The sequence below is a fragment of the Bombus vancouverensis genome, chromosome 6, assembly GCF_051014615.1.
Source record: "Bombus vancouverensis nearcticus chromosome 6, iyBomVanc1_principal, whole genome shotgun sequence".
NCBI lineage: Eukaryota > Metazoa > Arthropoda > Insecta > Hymenoptera > Apidae > Bombus > Bombus vancouverensis.
Genome location: NC_134916.1, coordinates 16,330,092 through 16,347,517, shown reverse-complemented (window position 1 = coordinate 16,347,517; position 17,426 = coordinate 16,330,092). Strand labels below are relative to the sequence as shown.

General features: G+C 31.6%; 3 protein-coding genes and 6 non-coding genes across 18 annotated transcripts in view; all 9 read left to right on the top strand.

Moving 5' to 3' along the window:
* The first annotated feature begins 231 nt into the window (after positions 1–231).
* TRNAG-UCC (transfer RNA glycine (anticodon UCC)) lies at positions 232–303 on the top strand. Its single transcript has one exon. It is a non-coding gene; the product is annotated as a tRNA-Gly (tRNA).
* A 261-nt stretch (positions 304–564) lies between these two features.
* TRNAG-UCC (transfer RNA glycine (anticodon UCC)) lies at positions 565–636 on the top strand. The gene has a single exon. It is a non-coding gene; the product is annotated as a tRNA-Gly (tRNA).
* A 1,034-nt stretch (positions 637–1,670) lies between these two features.
* On the top strand, positions 1,671–1,742 carry TRNAG-UCC (transfer RNA glycine (anticodon UCC)). The gene has a single exon. It is a non-coding gene; the product is annotated as a tRNA-Gly (tRNA).
* A 268-nt stretch (positions 1,743–2,010) lies between these two features.
* TRNAG-UCC (transfer RNA glycine (anticodon UCC)) lies at positions 2,011–2,082 on the top strand. Its single transcript has one exon. It is a non-coding gene; the product is annotated as a tRNA-Gly (tRNA).
* An 85-nt stretch (positions 2,083–2,167) lies between these two features.
* Positions 2,168–2,239, top strand: TRNAG-UCC (transfer RNA glycine (anticodon UCC)). The gene has a single exon. It is a non-coding gene; the product is annotated as a tRNA-Gly (tRNA).
* Positions 2,240–2,327: 88 nt separating this feature from the next.
* Positions 2,328–2,399, top strand: TRNAG-CCC (transfer RNA glycine (anticodon CCC)). The gene has a single exon. It is a non-coding gene; the product is annotated as a tRNA-Gly (tRNA).
* A 560-nt stretch (positions 2,400–2,959) lies between these two features.
* Positions 2,960–10,733, top strand: LOC117157710 (Death-associated APAF1-related killer). 5 transcript variants are annotated; one of them, XM_076619443.1, is made up of 12 exons: positions 2,960–3,111; positions 3,702–3,939; positions 4,034–4,208; positions 4,412–4,540; positions 4,617–4,931; positions 5,007–5,242; positions 5,326–5,455; positions 5,552–6,637; positions 6,707–6,759; positions 6,841–7,714; positions 7,793–8,191; positions 8,249–10,733. In XM_076619443.1, the coding sequence occupies exons 2-12, from the start codon at positions 3,752–3,754 to the stop codon at positions 8,759–8,761; spliced, it is 4,098 nt and encodes a 1,365-aa protein (XP_076475558.1). In that variant the 5' UTR covers positions 2,960–3,111; positions 3,702–3,751; the 3' UTR covers positions 8,762–10,733. The 5 variants fall into 5 exon arrangements, with proteins under 5 accessions (XP_076475558.1, XP_033191832.1, XP_033191829.1 ...); XM_033335941.2 differs by having other exon boundaries at positions 4,403–4,540; XM_033335938.2 differs by having other exon boundaries at positions 3,683–3,939; positions 4,403–4,540.
* An 891-nt stretch (positions 10,734–11,624) lies between these two features.
* Positions 11,625–14,887, top strand: LOC117157712 (uncharacterized). Of its 2 annotated transcripts, XM_033335948.2 has the most exons (4): positions 11,663–11,916; positions 12,536–12,576; positions 13,349–13,545; positions 13,860–14,887. In XM_033335948.2, the coding sequence occupies exons 1-4, from the start codon at positions 11,832–11,834 to the stop codon at positions 13,912–13,914; spliced, it is 378 nt and encodes a 125-aa protein (XP_033191839.1). In that variant the 5' UTR covers positions 11,663–11,831; the 3' UTR covers positions 13,915–14,887. The 2 variants fall into 2 exon arrangements, with proteins under 2 accessions (XP_076475568.1, XP_033191839.1); XM_076619453.1 differs by lacking the exon at positions 12,536–12,576 and having other exon boundaries at positions 11,625–11,916.
* A 378-nt stretch (positions 14,888–15,265) lies between these two features.
* Sap47 (Synapse-associated protein 47kD) overlaps positions 15,266–17,426 on the top strand; it is a 102,193-nt gene continuing 100,032 nt past the window's right edge. For 2 of the 5 annotated variants that reach the window (XM_076619450.1, XM_033335946.2), the window contains exon 1: positions 15,266–15,566. In XM_076619450.1, the coding sequence (XP_076475565.1) occupies positions 15,430–15,566 (137 nt within the window). In that variant the 5' untranslated portion in view covers positions 15,266–15,429. The remainder of the gene's footprint in view (positions 15,567–17,426) is intronic. The other 3 variants (XM_033335944.2, XM_033335947.2, XM_033335945.2) reach the window with 2 other exon arrangements.

Below are 17,426 nucleotides of genomic sequence, written 5' to 3'. Positions count from 1 at the left end.
CGCAACGGTACTACGTAGCCATGCTGTAATATGTGTCGACGCTTTACATTTTTCGTGTTGAATATATCTTTTGGTTTAAGCCGCTGGAGGCGCGGAGCTTCTATGTGATTTTGTTTTTACTTGTTTTTATTGTCCTGGAAACAATGAAAAATAGAGTAAAAGCTTTGATTTGATTAAATTTCCAAATACGGCTCCCCTAGAATTTCTCTATGTGAAATTCTTCCATCAACTGCGATGGTGGTGTAATGGCCAGCATAGTTGCCTTCCAAGCAGTTGATCCGGGTTCGATTCCCGGCCATCGCAGGTTTATTTTACTTTCATCAAGCTTATATTTTTTTTATTTAAGTCGCTTTATCCACAGGCAGTAAATATCCTTAAAAGCGTAAGACTTCAACTACGATGGTGGTACAATAGTGAGCGTAGTTGCCTTCCAAGCAGTTAATCCGGGTTTGGTTCCCGGCCATCGCAGTGGTTTGTTTTTTAGTTTTGAAACTTGTATTTTTTCTTCGAATAGTTCGTTTTTCCTTACCAGTGCCTTTTTGTTTGAACAATAACATTTCAACTGCGATGGTGGTGTAATGGTCAGCATAGTTGCCTTCCAAGCAGTTGATCCGGGTTCGATTCCCGGCCATCGCAGGTTTATTTTTTATTTTTTAAATTTGTATTCTTTATTTAAATACATAATTAGTTTATTCCCATTATTGTCTTTTTGTTTAAACAACAATGTTTCAACTGCGATGGCGGTGTAATGGTCATTTTCCATAGCCTTCGCAGATGACTTAATCATCTACGTAGCAGGCCGCAAAACCAAAACAATAAGAACAGAACTCTAAGAACTTTTTGACAAAATTAACGATTACTACTATACATGAAAACTAACAATCAATGCAAACAAATGCGAAAACATACTATTTAGACCCAAGTCAAGTGCCCAATAGAAAGAGAACACTGTAAAAAATTTCAACTAAGAGAAAAAGCAAACGAAGGGGAGCTCGTACCACATAAAAATTGCGTAAAATATTTAGGCGTAAATATAGACGACATATTAAACTTCAAGCAGCACATCGAAATTCAACTTTCCAAAACCAGCAAAATTCTGGAAAACAAAAAGATTATTCTACTCCAAACATCTCAATAGCAAAGTAAAAATCCTATGCAACCCAGCACTAATCAGACCGATCATAAACTATGGCTGCCCAATCTGGTACAACATATCAGCTTCCCAAATGGAAAAAATTCGCATATTCGAAAGAAAATGCATCAGGGCTTGCCTGAGTACTTACAGATCCGAACACAGCGGATTCAAAAAATATATGGAAAATAAAAGAATCTACGACTTAGCCAATATCCACCGCATCGACTGTCACATCTTAAAACTAACGAGAAACCACTTCGCGCAAGCTGCAAAGATAAAAGAAAACAGATTAATCTTCGGTTACTTCTTTCCAAACGACTCATATTACAAAAATACACTGACAACAGGTTACATCCTCCCCGAAGCGTTTTTATATTTAGACGAAAGAAACCTCCTCCAAGACCAAAATAATGTCCCAATAATCTACCATATAAAAAGAAAAATAGGATTAAAACAATACTCTACTATATAAATATTTTATTTTATGCAATTACAATTAGTTCTTCTGATATTCCAAATAAACTGCATTCATACTGCGATGGTGGTGTAATGGTCAGCATAGTTGCCTTCCAAGCAGTTGATCCGGGTTCGATTCCCGGCCATCGCAGGGTTTATTTTTTTATTTTTGAAATTTGTATTTTTTGTTCAAATACATAATTAGTTCATTCCCATTATTGTCTTTTTGTTTAAACAACAATGTTTCAAGTGCGATGGTGCTGTAATGGTCAGCATAGTTTCCTTCCAAGCAGTTGATCTGGGTTTGATTCCCGGCCATCGCAGTGGTTTGTTTTTCATTCTTGAAACTTATATTTTTTCTTCGAATAGTTTGTTTATTCCCACCAGTGTCTTTTTGTTTGAACAATAACATTTCAACTGCGATGGTGGTGTAATGGTCAGCATAGTTGCCTTCCAAGCAGTTGATCCGGGTTCGATTCCCGGCCATCGCAGAGATTTATTTTACTTTCAAACGATTTTCTATTTTATGGATTTACAGTAGTTTTTCTGATAATCCGTACAACTAGTATTCATACTGCGATGGTGGTGTAATGGTCAGCATAGTTGCCTTCCAAGCAGTTGATCCGGGTTCGATTCCCGGCCATCGCAGGGATTTATTTTACTTTTGTACGATATTCTATTTTATGTAATTACAATAGTTTTTTTTTTTATATTTCAAATAAATAGTATTTATACTGCGATGGTGGTGTAATGGTCAGCATAGTTGCTTCCCAAGCAGTTGATCCGGGTTCGATTCCCGGCTATCGCAGGGGTTTATTTTTGAAGATTTTTACCGTATAATTTTTTGTATTAATAATAACAAGAACTTCGTAATAATTTCCTAATAGTTTATTATAATTATTTTGTAGCAATAAGAATATTTTACTAACCTCGAATGTGTCGTATTCAAAGAAGTTGTGAACTTCTTTGATAAGGCTATACATTCGATTTCGGTAAGATACTATAACAAAATATTTGATTAAAAAAATATGGAGGTAATACTGAACATTTTTTATGAATAACAAATGCAGCAAAAAAATATTTGTAATTGTCTTATGGAAATTTTACTTCTGCGATATATCACGTGTAACAAAAACCGTGTTTCCTAACTTTTTCGTTACATTTCTGCATTTCAGTCGTATTTTTGATCATCTTAAATGTTTAAATGTTCCTATTATGTACATTTTTTAACACTATCGTAATGGTTTTCGTTGAGAGAACTTTTGAAAAGTAACAGAATTGGCGGGAAAACTGTCATTGTGTGATAGCAACAACCAATCAAGTAACTATGAGTTCGATTTGTAGATTTGGCAACAATGGCAACGACGCTGCTTGACTCAGGCACGCGGTAATAGTCATTTACTTCAGTTAGTTCTAGATGGTGAAGTGAAGTTGCATTGAATGATAAGGCGATTATTTTATTTATCAAACAAAGGCCACGCAAAATATTGTACATTTTGAGCACAAACAGCATTAATCAGGTAAGATTGAATGAAGAATTATTTCTAAACATTTCCGAACCATTAAAGTCTTCGAATTTAATTTTGAAGTCATTGACCGAAGTATCCTTTGATTTTATGAAGTTACAGTTACAGGAAACGATACATTAAATAAGTAATTTTTATTACTATAAAAGTGTATTATTTATACAAGATATATAGAAGAATGAAACTTGTAACAAGATTATCTTCAAGAAAAACTTAGGTCTATACATATGTATATATAACAAAGATAATATGTATTTTATGAATGTTGTATTATATTTTTTCGTTTGTAAATTCTTTCGAAATAGTACTTTTGTAAATAAAATATAAACATTTATTATACAGAACATTCTAAGCATAACTAATTTCATACCTTTACTGTTAGTTTAATTTATTATTTAAAATATATATAAAGTAGACAGGTAACAGATATTTTGTCAAGGTTTATTTCGCTTGAAAGCTATGATATCTCTATATTTAGGAATAAAAAATGACGTTCTATATATACTTTTATTACCTGAGAATTTTCATGTTAGAATTAGAGTTTTATTTCTCTTTGTATTTATAGATAATTTTATTAAAAACAGGACAAATGTAATGTAACGAAGCATATTTACAAAATATCAAAAATATAAAAATGGAAAAATTGCATAAACATATTCTTAGAAAGCTACGAGAAAATATAGTGGCTGATATGGATGTACATAATGGTATTATAAAGCCATTGCAATCAGAATATATACTAAGAGATCAGCACATACAAGAAATTGAAAAAGGTGCTTCTAAACAGAGAAAAGCTGAAATTTTATTAGATATACTTCCAAGGTATAAATTATATATGGAATATAAAATTTGTTACATTTATGTAACAAGATATTTTTGAGAAGTTTAGTTTCCTTCATCACCCTTTATTTTTTAGTCGTGGTCCACTTGCATTTGATATTTTTCGTCAAGCTTTAAGACATCATTATGAATGGTTAAGTGATGATATGGATAAACTTGAAGAAAATGGAAAATCTTTTTCAGATATAAAGTATATGGGTACACCCACTCTTCCGCCAATTTCACCATTAACTGTGGTAAGAGAGGAAAAGGTATGTATATATATGTTATTAAAACATCAGATATTTATTTATTATTAATTGTGATATTTGTTATTATGCATGCATACTTATGGAAATCAATTATGTAAGTTTAAAAAGAAAAGTTATCACATAATTGTTAATGCCAATGTTATTCATTATGGATAATTTTTCTATAATGTTAAACTAATGGTTATTAATTTTAGATGAAACAGTTACAAAATTGCCTAGAAGAATTACAACCGAATGAATATATTGTACTCCATGGTATGAAAGGTTTTGGTAAATCGTCTTTAACAGCTAGCACATTAAAGAATAGTAAATTTATAAGAAATATATTTTATGTAAGTTGTCATACACTAAAAAATTATAAGCACAATATTTGTCTGTAATTTAAGCTATTCGTTATATTTCTTCCAGAATGAAGTATATTGGATCAAATTTGGACATAAGCGTTCAGTTGATGAAGATATATTAATTCAACTTAATAGACTATATCACCTTGTTAAGAACCTGGAAATATTACCAGATTCGTATAAACCAGAATCTTTAAAGGATTCGTTGATCCACTTCTTGCAAGATTACTTTAGTAGAGCAAAACATTGCAATGCTTTGTTAATTTTGGACGATGTTTGTGATAAAAAAATAATTGACACATTTGATTTTGAATGCAAAACATTAGTGATTACAGCTGATCTTGATGTTGTATTGGAAAAGAGACCTTGTGTCATTGAAGTAAATTATTTTTCCTATCTGTATGTGATATTTATTTGTTTTAATAAACATACTATGGATATTATTTATTTACAGATGAATGATGGATTTACTGAAGCAGAAACTTTAGGTCTGTTCGCTAAGGTGTTAGATACAGAAGTGGAACAACTTCCTGTAGAAGCGAAACTAATTAATGAAGAATGTAAAGGGATGCCTTTATTAATAGCAATGTTTTCTGCGCAATTTGAAGAATTTAAACATGATATGAAGTTACATTCAAAGAGATGGAGATATTACTTGGATTCATTAAGAAATAAGGATGAAAAAAATCAGTAATATGTCAAACATATAAGTGTATATATTTAAATAATTTCATCTTGGAATAATATGAAATAATGTTTTATATGTTTTTTAGAGTAATTAAAAAATTCTTGGAGAAACAAGAAGCCATTTTTAATATGTGTATAGATCAGTTACCTCTTGAAATGAGAGAACATTATGAAGAATTAGTTATTTTTAGAGAGGATGTTAATATAACACCGCAGGTAATACAACTTCTAGTCTTACATCATTTAATAATTGTATGTAAAACATTCAAAATTGTATATTATTGTTGTATACATTATATATTTGCTTTATAGACATTGGAAATTTTGTGGGGAGGATCCCCTTTTCAAGTTGAAGAAATGATGCTTGATCTATGTCATAAATCGCTTGCTGCTAAACAGTGGAATGCAGAATTACGAAGTTACATTTATGGCGTACATGATTTATTACTTTGCCACTTACGAAAAAAATTTTCAGAGGGTGAATTAGTAGAAATGCACAAGTCACTGATTGAAAAATATCGTAAATATTGTAATGGTAATTTTTCGAAATTACCGGCAGATAATTACAGTTATTCCTATATTGGATACCATTTAGAACAAGCAAAATTATATGATGAGTTTCCTAATATATATTTAGATTTTGATTTTATTCAACAAGCAATAATTCATAGTGGCCTAAATAATTTATTGATCGATTTAAATAATTATAAAAAGTATATTACCAAAGATTATGATCAAGTATATGAAATGCGCCTTATAGACTTGGAAAAATTCTTAGAAGAACAATCAAGTGTTATAGCAGAACATAGGCGTAAAAATTGTTTGGATATAGTACAAATTGCTTTGAGTCATCCTTATGAAGGATATGTTAAAGATACTGCCACTCAACTTGCAAAAGAAAGATCCAAGTATTTATATATATTTCATGCTAAAAAATTAAGGCACATGGATATGCCATTAAGTGAAGAAGTATTAACGAAAGTACACGCGTTATGTTTTACATGTGATCCAAACCTAATTTTAATTGGAAATGGAAGAGGTGAAATATTTTTGTGGGATATCTTTTACAAGAGGCAAAAAGTTTTCACTGGACATGACAAGAATTGTTGCATAAAAAAGATTATCATATCTAATGAAGGAGATTGTTTTTTATCGCTAGATGACCATGGTGTCGTGAAACTTTTCAGACTTTTTGATGACGAAAATTATAAACAAAATAATGTTGCTGTAGTAAGTCCGAGACAAAAACAGTCTTTTTGGAGTGGAATTTTTACAAGTAAAGTTCCGCATGATGATAGTTCAGTAGTATTTTCTGTTTCTGGTGAAATTATATTGGATATGACATTTGCACATGACAGTAGTTCTGTTGCAGCTTGTACAAACAAAGGAACGATAAGGGTATAAATATATTTAAATAGAAGTTTATTAACATATTTTCATTAAATAAAATAAGATTCTTTTCTTTAGATTTGGGATCGCCGTGGAAATATATTATCAGATCATGGCCATAGCCCTCAAAGGTAAATTTAATAAAATTGTTTGTTTATACATTGTTTATATATTGGTAGTAGTATAAAAAATAAAAACATAAATTTTTACAGTAACCTTAAAAATATAGCGTTTACAATGGGAAGTAATCTGGTTCATGTAATGGATGAAATACATGGTGTCCTAATATCGTATTGTAAACAAGGCGAAGAGTTTAAATATATATCACAATACAATGTAGATTTACAGAAAAAGAAAATTATCCTTTTCTGCAGTGTGCCAGAACAAAATAATTCTTTATTCATTGTTACTGAAGAGAAAGCTGTATATGTAAAATGGTTTAGATCACATAACCATATACACAGTTACAATAAGCAAACAAGAGCAAGTGTTGAAAATGAAAAAACTGTTTATGTTTGTGCTACTTTGACTAATGATGGTCGGTACATAGTCTTAGCTGATTCCAGTGGTTTTATAAATATATGGAATACAGATGTTGGACATCAGCCAATAGCTACTTATAGAAGTCGTGTCTCCTCCTTGGATACATATTGGTTAAGAGAAGAAGAATGTCACATTATTTGCGGTAGTGAAAATCAATTACTTCATAAGTGGAAACTTCCAGTAGAAGGAAGTAGTACTTCAATAAGGAAACATTTATTTGATGCAAAAGTACAGAATTTTGGTGATGCTCCGGATACTATTGTTACAGAAACTCTATCAAATACTATTATTACATTAGTCGATGATAATAAAATAGCAGAAACTGAACCTATTAATGCAAAAATAAATAACTTAATTCTTTATGCAGAGAAAATAATTTATGTCACTGATAAAGGCATTGTCAATATATTTAACATAAGGAGTAAGGAAAATATACCTGTATTAAACTTCACATCTAATGTGGAGTTAGTTGAAATTCTAGATATGAAAAGAGATCGCAACAATGATATACTCGTTTGTAGAGGAACTGATAATAACTTAAAAGTAAAATAAAATTGTATTATATATCAGAAATGATAAAATATTTCTAGATTGTCTTAATTTATATATTATCTTTTACAGGTGTGGGAAAACGTAAAACTAACGTATTTAATTGAAGATGCAGGATATATTATTGCAATTCATAAAGTTGATAAAGAATGTGTAGTAACAGTGACTAGAAATGGTATAATTACAATTTGGAATATTAATGGCACAAATTGGGTGCGAGTGGACATAGTAAAAAATCCAGACTCAGTTAGCATTTATAGTTGCTTAAGTTACCACAAAAGTTTTCTAGCTGTGTTAAATGAAAATGGAGATGTTGTACTCTATAAATTACAACAAAATACAATGTCTTTGCCGGCATATATCAAAATAATTGAATATTTTAGAAAAAAATATACCCAGAAATTAACATGCTGCGAAATTTCGCAAAATGAGAAGTATTTAGCTATAGGTTTCGAAGATGGAGACATTTCTGTAAGTATTCATTATAAACAATTTCCCTAGCTAAATTACAATATTGTTACTTTTCAGATTATTGATACATCAACATCGGAAGAGATAAATAAATTGAGTTTTCATACAAGTTCTGTTATTCAGTTATGTTGGGCTCCATCTGTAATTGAAGTCCCAATTTTGCTTTCTGTAAGTTCCGACGAATTAGTTTGGTGGAACATTGCTTTAGCTCTATACATACGTAAACCGAAATGGCCATCGATACGAATAAATCGCAGCATTAGTACTCCTTCCGTTGGTATAAAAGGAAATATTACTCCAAATATGACTACTAGTCAAAGCATAGACTCGTGTATCTTCAATATGCAAAATCAGGTAGAAGATAAAGATACTAAGTCTGACATAGATAAAGAAACTAAATTTTGGAAATTTAAAGAGGGTAAAAATCCTAACAAGCCAGCCTTATTGGGTGTTGTCGAGCTACCTTCGAATTTTTTTGCTAAAGTATGCATATCTACCGATTTTACAAAATTTGTCACAGTTGATATATATGGATCTGTTAGTACTTTTACATTATGTGGATATAATTAATGATAATTATTTTTATTAAATGGTTTTATAAATCAATTTAAAAAGATTTTATAATTAGTCTATTGAAATTATATTTGTTCTAATAATTTTACTTGCATATAAGTAAAAATTCGATATAAGCTCAATGCATTGAGTTTTATGAATGGTAGATATGACTACTACATTGAGATAAAATACATTACAAGTAGAAAAATAAGAAACTGATCAATGCTGATGATCATAATAACGATGGTGTTAAAATTTTATTGCATTTTTATACAATCTAATTGATTGATGCTCAAAACTGCACATGGGGCACATGAAAACTATTTAACAATATCCTAATATCACTGCCACATGCATTTATCAGAAAATTATAAGATCTCTTATTTATACAATTATACAGAAAAGCCATAGTTGCAGTTCCGACTACATTTTTTATAATGAATTTATAGACAATACAATTTTTGGACAGACCTTAGAAGTAGCTATATATTTTGAGTCACTTATAGTTTTTAGACCCATTTCTAGGTGACTCAAGTAAATGTAGCTTGTAAGGTTTATTCTATTTATTACTTGTACAAATGCTCTTTTTTACATATTTTAGATAATTATACTCAAGTACCATATAGGGTACATACAAATGCTAATATATCATTTATAAGTAAGTATTATTGCAATATATAAAATATATTGTGGCATTATATACACAATTTTTGTAAATACGGATAATTGTATTTTACCACAAAAAGTCGCAAAGAAATTATTCATTTTTAACGATCAAAACTTTTATTATAAATACTAGAAAAATGCATAAAATATTTATATTACGTAATGAAACTAGAATATAATTTTATATAATTAGGAAATTTATTATCTTGTATTTCGATGTTTATTTTGTATTGTTTAAGAATAAATTACAAAGTGCTAAATTTGTAAGTCAATGATATGGAAGAAATTTCGATTTAAGTTTCTATTAATTTATAAATTATATTATAATAATGTTATAATATAATTATTATACACTACTATAAATGTGCGGGAGTAAGTCTTTCATAATATCTTAAAAAAATCAAATTTCATTCAACAAATATAAAATATAAAGTAAATTTCTAATGTTTTATAAATTATGGGAAACTTTCATGTCTGATTTTTGCTCGTTCATCGAACAACGAAGTCAATACTATTTTCTGTCGTTATTTTATACTATGTGCCTTAAATGTATAATAGATACGTATATTTAAAGACGTCGAATGTTTAGCGTGTTTGTATATTTAAGTTATATGTTTAACAATCAATTTATGACGCAATTTCCTTTAAATAAGACTTAAGTTATGCATTTACTTTATATATTGAACATAGACTATTGTATACTAAATGCATGGCATAAAAATTATACCTAATTTGTATCATAATAATATGATAAAATTATACTATAATTTTAAAAATTATAGATAATTTTTATGCCATTCATTTAATCTCAGTGTTTTTTCAATTTTAGCAAACTTATTTTGTTCTATACAATTATAGTATTACTAAATATTCTAATAAGATAAATATTTAAAGATATAACAAACAGAACAATAATGTATAGAGGGAAAGTTGTCAACATTACAAAGTACAATTATTGTAAAAGAATGAAATAAGATATATATTATACAGGTTGCATAAATTCTGACGCATTCGATGCATGCAATGACAAATATATAGTTATGTAGACGTCGAAATATTTATCAATTTTGTGATATAGGAATACACATGACCAATGTATTCAATGTTAACTGTGGTGCAATTTATGGGAGATGCGAACAATACCGCTGCTCATGAGTAAACCATAATGTTTGTCGGCCAAAATAAAGTTTGCATTCTCTCTCGTTGAGCTCAATTTTTAATAGCATTTATTGTACTATGTGCGATTTATTTTCATTTTACTTGATGTTATAAAGGCTATATACATTTTAATGTACATAAATAAAATACATTTGTAAATACATATTCTCGTTTCGTTCCCACGAGATCAACGTACCGAGAGCGGAATTGCGTTCTTAAAACGTGTTACCGCATTGCGATCCTCAACTCTACACGTGGTTAATATATTAATAGAACAGAATGACCATGCGACATACGATTTGGCAACTGCACACGCCGTTCAATTTTGATCTCTAGGCCAATGCCAATACTATTTATATTATGGTATGTGTATTGTTAGTAGATGATATAGTACATTATCGGTAAAGTTAGAGAATTAATTTGCTTATCGTACGTTAGAAGTTTACTCTATGAAAAGTTATACACCACTGCAACAATTCATATCTTCGAAGTGCCAGAAGTATTCGGAATTCATTTGTTGAATTCATAACTATATGTGTCTATTAATAAACGCATCACTAAATTCCATTAATTGGAGATGACGTGACAGATAAGTATAATTTAGATTACACGATAACATCATCATATCAGTTGTAGTCTTATCCTCAAATGACAATACGATAATTTCATCGAACTTTTAAATATAACCGCTCAAATCTAACGATAAATTAGATAAATTTGTACATTGTTAAACGAAACTTTAATATTATACGTGTAATATTTCCTTTATTTTGATAGATCTTTGATTGATCAAAAGTGGTTAGGAACGAGATTTTACCACATGCTGTATTATTTTTAAGTATAGATTCGAATCGATATTTCTTGAAGGGTACTTGCACGTGCTAATAATCGCGCGTTGATTATTATATCGCTATTATCTGTAAATATTGATCGATCATGAGTGCATGTATGTTTAACATGGTCCTAAATAATCTACGATAGTGTGTGCGAATATAAACCACACATACAGAGATACAGAGTACGTTTTAGACTAGCGGTTTAGGTCCCGGAAATCTGTGAGGGGAAAGGAAAGAGCAGACTACCCGTGCCACCAGCGCGGCTACCAATCGGTGCACTTCACGATATTCAGTCTCAGTGTACGGATCGTCCTACCGCTTGTACTTTCCGCGTTCACTCGTTTTGTGGCAGATCTTTAAGTAATTCATCTTCTAAGTTTTGTTTGCCTTTTGCCAATTACTGGCGTGTGAACGCGTGGAACACAATGTCGGTCGCCTACAAAAACACAATGAATGCGATTGGCAAGTTTGTGCCACAGAAGTTCCAGCCACTGTGGAATCACCCAGCTGGTTAGTAAGTTATCAATGATTATCCAGTTTTCTCAAGCAGTGACACGTGCGTACAACATATGCGCTCGTGTCACTGTGCATCACTCTCATTCGGTCGAAGGAGCAAAAAGTAGCATGTCGTGACGTCATACAAGCTTTAGGCATACCTTACTTTTTTGCTGTCTCGCGTATCATACGATACTATAAATTTAGATAAACTTGACCGTCATTCATGTCTGTGAATATGTAAATCAATGTCATTCCGTGACACAATGTCTTGCATATCTGCTAGACCTTGGATAGTTTTATGCATTTTTCCTATCATGTTGCCTAGCGAATTTATACAATGTCAACGAGTTCAAAGTATTAATGATAACGCATTAATATTCACTGAATAAATATCTGAAAGCTTACGACAGATTAACTTTTTTGTAATTGGAATTTGGAACTTGTTGGAATGCGATTAAGTAACGTGTGTACGTTTTGAAATACTATTCACGTGAATTCGGAGATATGACACAATCGTTATCACTATACCACGAATTGATCGTATTTTATTTGTTTTTTCTTTTTTCGATTACATATGAGTAACATACAAAAGAAATACATAACAGCAATTCGACCTATTTTCCCCTTTCAGGTCCGCAGACTATATTCTTCTGGGCACCAGCTTTTAAATGGGTCAGTAATATCTGAAGTTTTAACGTCTCGTGAAGTATTTAATATACATATGTATATTTTTTGACATATACACAGCGTATCAAATTGTGACAGAAGAAGAAAATCGTTAATCACGTTTTAAGATCTTTCCTTATCTAAATATACATACATAGTATTTCTTTCTCTAGTATAAATGAATCAATTTTAACATGAAATAGATTGTACGCGTGTTTCACGTCCTTCGTTGCGCTAAACGTTATAAAAATATTTCTCGACCGTGTATCCTCATGGACTTGATCCAAATGCGATGTTGATCTGGTAACGTTTGTTACGAAAGAAACTATGAATCTCGTTATTGTCATCAACATCACGTTTAATAATTCCGTAATGGCTTTACATTTCCACAATGGGGCATAGAATCAACCATATACATTCATCATCGATACCTATTTTCTAACACAATATTAAAGAACAATAAAGGAAAATTATCTCGCGTAAATGTCACATACTCGTAACTTAGACAAATGTAAATTTCACGGATAATGTCTCTTAGGTATCACGCGCGCGTGCGTGCATATTTTATAACAAATCGCGGTCAATCTACCCAGCTGAATATAGGTCAGCCTTCTAAAGTAAATCATCCGAATATGATCTGCATTGTTGACCCTTTCGTTATTCCCCATTCTGTCGTAATACGCGCCTTATTTTCCTTCTTCGTTTCTTTCTCATTTTTTATAATATAATACATATGTATATATTTTAATTACGTTAAATCGGAGTTTGCAAATTACAGGGACTTGTAATAGCTGGCCTCAGTGATCTGCAGAGACCAGCAAGTCAAATCTCTGTTAGCCAATCGTCTGCCTTGGGCATTACTGGCTTGATCTGGACCAGGTACTCTTTAGCGATCACTCCGAAAAACTGGAGTCTTTTTAGCGTAAATCTCTTCGTCGCTATAACGGCTTTGTACCAAGTTAGTCGAGGAATAATGTAAGTCTATGTTTTATATGTTATGCAAGAATCTTTAAGTTAGCATAATAATAATCATATAATGATCTCTCTGTTCTGATGTATTATTTATAGCGGATATATCGATATGTTGATATACACACATATACATATGTCTTTCCATTTAAACATATATTTTCTATTCATTCGATGAACGTTAAACCAATATCATTATATTATGCGTTGTATGCACTACGTATGAATAAGCGATAAATTTCAAAGAAGTCGATATTAAATTACAAGATTCTATCTTATGTATGTATTTTACGTGTCTGATTAAATGATATATTTTGCAGGTATCAAAGAGAACAAGCATCTTTAACTGAAACGGCGCTGGCGAAAGAAAAATAGTGACTATGTCAGGACAATGTACATTCCTAGAGATCCAAATACTTAAATGTATATATCTAGAATGTTAGAATCACTTTAGTGACTTGCGGAATTTATTCGACCTTTACGTAATTTCGAACAAGAGTAAAACACAAAGTTAGGGGAATTCATAATCTGCATTGATCATGAACTTCCAGTGACTATGAAAGTTTCATAGTTAAATTGTAAATATTACAAATTCTAGTAAATTGGTGTTATATGTATAAAAAAAGAATTAATCAACGTAAGCCGTAAGCAATCACTGAGATAACGGATAAAAGTAATCATAAAATCCCGAAAGTAAGCAATTGCGAATTAGATAGATTAGACCAATTACAAAAAAAGAGATTAAATGTAATGTTCGAAAGTAAACGTTAAAAATGTCAACATTCAGGAACGCGAGACACCAATAATTGGAAAACTCAAAACTTTAAAATTTTAAACGTTGATGGCCAAGAAGCAAACGATATAGATTGTCATGTTAGTCTGTTTAATATAAAATATGTTTGAATACGAAAAATGGGACAGTAATAGCATAAAATTCTTCATAAAATGTTCATATTAAGCTGTGATATTGAACATAAGATACTGTTCGTATCTTTATTTCATTTAGCAATGCACAAATTTTAATCCTATACGAAGTACAAATGTACCAATGAAACACATAGAACATAATTTCAATGTGCAGTACAACACTTGAAGGCATATATTGTAAACTAAGACACCAATCTATAGTACATTAGTTTGTAGTAATATAATAGATTTAGGTGAATATGCTTACGTACATATCTACCTCTAATTTTAAGTAACAATGTACAATTTATTGGTCTTAACGATTCGCAACACTGATGTTGAAGCACTCGAAGAAGTAGGAAATGTACAAATTGTATACCAAGTTCGATAATGTTATCATTGCCTTGTATACATATAATAAAATAATATATTTTTCTAAAAACTGCTTCCTAATATTATTTTTTTCATGTTTAGTTTTATCGTTAGAAAAGTAAATCGTTATAATTCGTGTAATTTTGTGAAATATACTATTCACTGCTTTTTGTATTTAAACTATGGCGCTAAAAATTACGCTCTATCTGAGAGAAAATTGTACTAGTGTCCCTAGAAAATCTAGGAATATTTAAATTTGCAAGCACTGTTTATACGGCAATGTATAAATTACAACTTAGATTGTACAGGTTGTATTTTGCGCGACGTACCACGATACCCTTCGAAATCGATTGCGATATTAGTTCCACCTTTTTCCGTTCGATACGGGAGACGCTACGATCGAGCGAATTACATTGCGCAATGTGAAGTGCGCTGTCGCACGTAGATCCGCGCAGTTCGTGGTTGCGCGACCGTTGAAACGGATAAGTCTTCGTCGTCATTCGGTCCCGCAAGGGTTTCCAGTAACGTTTGTGCTAGCATAGAGGATAGAAAGGAGACAAAGATATTACGCTCATATTCAAGAGTGAAGTAATTGTCGCATTGTAATTGAAAATGTTCACCGGTTTAACGAATCAGGTGTCTACATGGATGGGAAAAAAAGGAGAAGACGCCGGCACAGAATTGCCGACTGAAGAGGCGAAACTTCCCACGGGTGCTGAAGGAGGAGAAGATCCAGATAGAAAAGACAGGTATCGTTATTAACCTATATTATCGTCTTACTATTGAATGTCGTAACCTCTTTCAGACGAATATCATCCTGACATTCTGTAAAAACGAACCTCGTAACAATCGCACCTGTAACATTCCCTCTTTTATAGAATCGTGTATTGCGTTTTAATTTTCCTAGAAATACGTTTTATTTGTCGTGTAGATACAGTTATTTTCAACAGAGAATGCATAAGTCATGATCGAACGTCAGACACGCGTATATGCTCTTTTTGCGCATCTGCACAACGCGTTAAAAGTTTTACATTCGATCTTGAATATAGTTTTCGGATTAGATCGATAACATTCGTATTTCTCTGCTAATATAAATTACTTACTGGACGGCAATATGACGTTTCATAAAGCGGAATGAGGTTAAGATACGCGGTGGTCATACATTTATATAATGCAGTACAACTGAAAAGGAGACTAGTAAGACAGCATTGGGATTAGATAAGTTTATCTCTGTTCTCTTAACTCAAAATTGAATGTCAATAAGATACAACCGCGTAACTGCACAATATGCATTTATCTTTTTCTTTCCATATATCGAAAATACATCTTAATTTGTAAAACTGCATCGAATGACAACAGCATTAATGACAGATACAAAACCCTACTATTATTACCCCGTGTCTATCATACGGTGGTTTCATTTTCGTTCAAAATTACTCCAATGAAGAATTCCATGTCTCGATTCATGCATATCTGCTAAGGGTATCAATTAATTTCTTTGAAGCACCAAGAAAGCAGAAACTCCCTGTTTCTTTTTTAATTCCAAATTTTAATCCCAAATTTTCAAAGCGACATTTCGTACAAAATGTACGTCACGATACATTATTCTCTATTTCCATTTTATGAGATCTGATATTAAACGTTACAAGCGTCTATATGTTACATCACACTCTTCTCGCCTCCGTAACTTTCCTCGATATTCCTAGCGATATAGTTTATACTTTTCGCTTGGAAAATGCGAGATTTGTCGCCGGTTTGCATAGGCGTTATCGAATAACTTCGTAAATGAAACACGTTTATACAGTTATTTCCTAAAAGTTATGTCGGCAGAAATGGATTTCGGGAATAGGATTGCATGGGTCGATGGAACGTCATCGCGTTACACAAATCGCTATCACAAATTTCCTAATACGATCTCGCGTATGCGTTTACTAAATCGCATTACTAAATCTACCAAACCAGTCGACATGACTAATTCGTAATTTTTCATATGTCATATAAATGCGTTTGTTGGAAGTTGAATGATTTTTCGTTAAGTACACGTATGGGTAAAGCCTTGTTTTTTGTTCTTGGTATCTGTATTTTTTCGTCTATTTTCCATTTCGATTTCTTGGGTAGGAATTTCGCATCTTCCTGGTTGGTAGTACTAGTGTTAACCCCCGTGTCAGCGCTCATTGCGCCGAAATCAATGCGCCATTCAATGGATTTCTTTTTTTATCAATCTACAATTTAACGTTTAATCGAAATAATCTGTACTTGTGTTCCATTCTCTGTTCTTACTTTATTTTATCGTTGCCATGGTTTTTAGTGTATTTTTGCGAAATATACGAGTCACGATACCTTTATACGTATTAAGCGTATTCTTAACAACGTGAAATGAGTTTCCTCGCGTTGGCCAAGTGACTCACAATAGAAAGTCAGTTCCCTTTCTCCGCTTTACGACGAGAATTCGATTTTTGTTTTTCACCTCTGCACCCGCCCGTATACGCGTTGCGAGCATCGAGAGACTTTTTTCTCTCTTCTTTTTTTCCCCCCCAAAGAGTCACGGTTTCACCCGTTAATTTAATTCCCTTTATTCGATCGCGTCCGACTATTTTTCCTTGGACGAC

Excerpts from the sequence above, each read along its gene's own strand:
- LOC117157710 (XM_033335941.2), top strand. The coding sequence starts at position 3,752 with ATGGAAAAATTGCATAAACATATTCTTAGAAAGCTACGAGAAAATATA. Across the intron at positions 4,209-4,402 it reads CTGTGGTAAGAGAGGAAAAG|ATGAAACAGTTACAAAATTG; the intron begins GTATGTATATAT and ends TATTAATTTTAG. Across the intron at positions 4,541-4,616 it reads TTATAAGAAATATATTTTAT|AATGAAGTATATTGGATCAA; the intron begins GTAAGTTGTCAT and ends TATTTCTTCCAG.
- LOC117157712 (XM_033335948.2), top strand. The coding sequence starts at position 11,832 with ATGTCGGTCGCCTACAAAAACACAATGAATGCGATTGGCAAGTTTGTG. Across the intron at positions 11,917-12,535 it reads ACTGTGGAATCACCCAGCTG|GTCCGCAGACTATATTCTTC; the intron begins GTTAGTAAGTTA and ends TTCCCCTTTCAG. Across the intron at positions 13,546-13,859 it reads CAAGTTAGTCGAGGAATAAT|GTATCAAAGAGAACAAGCAT; the intron begins GTAAGTCTATGT and ends TATATTTTGCAG.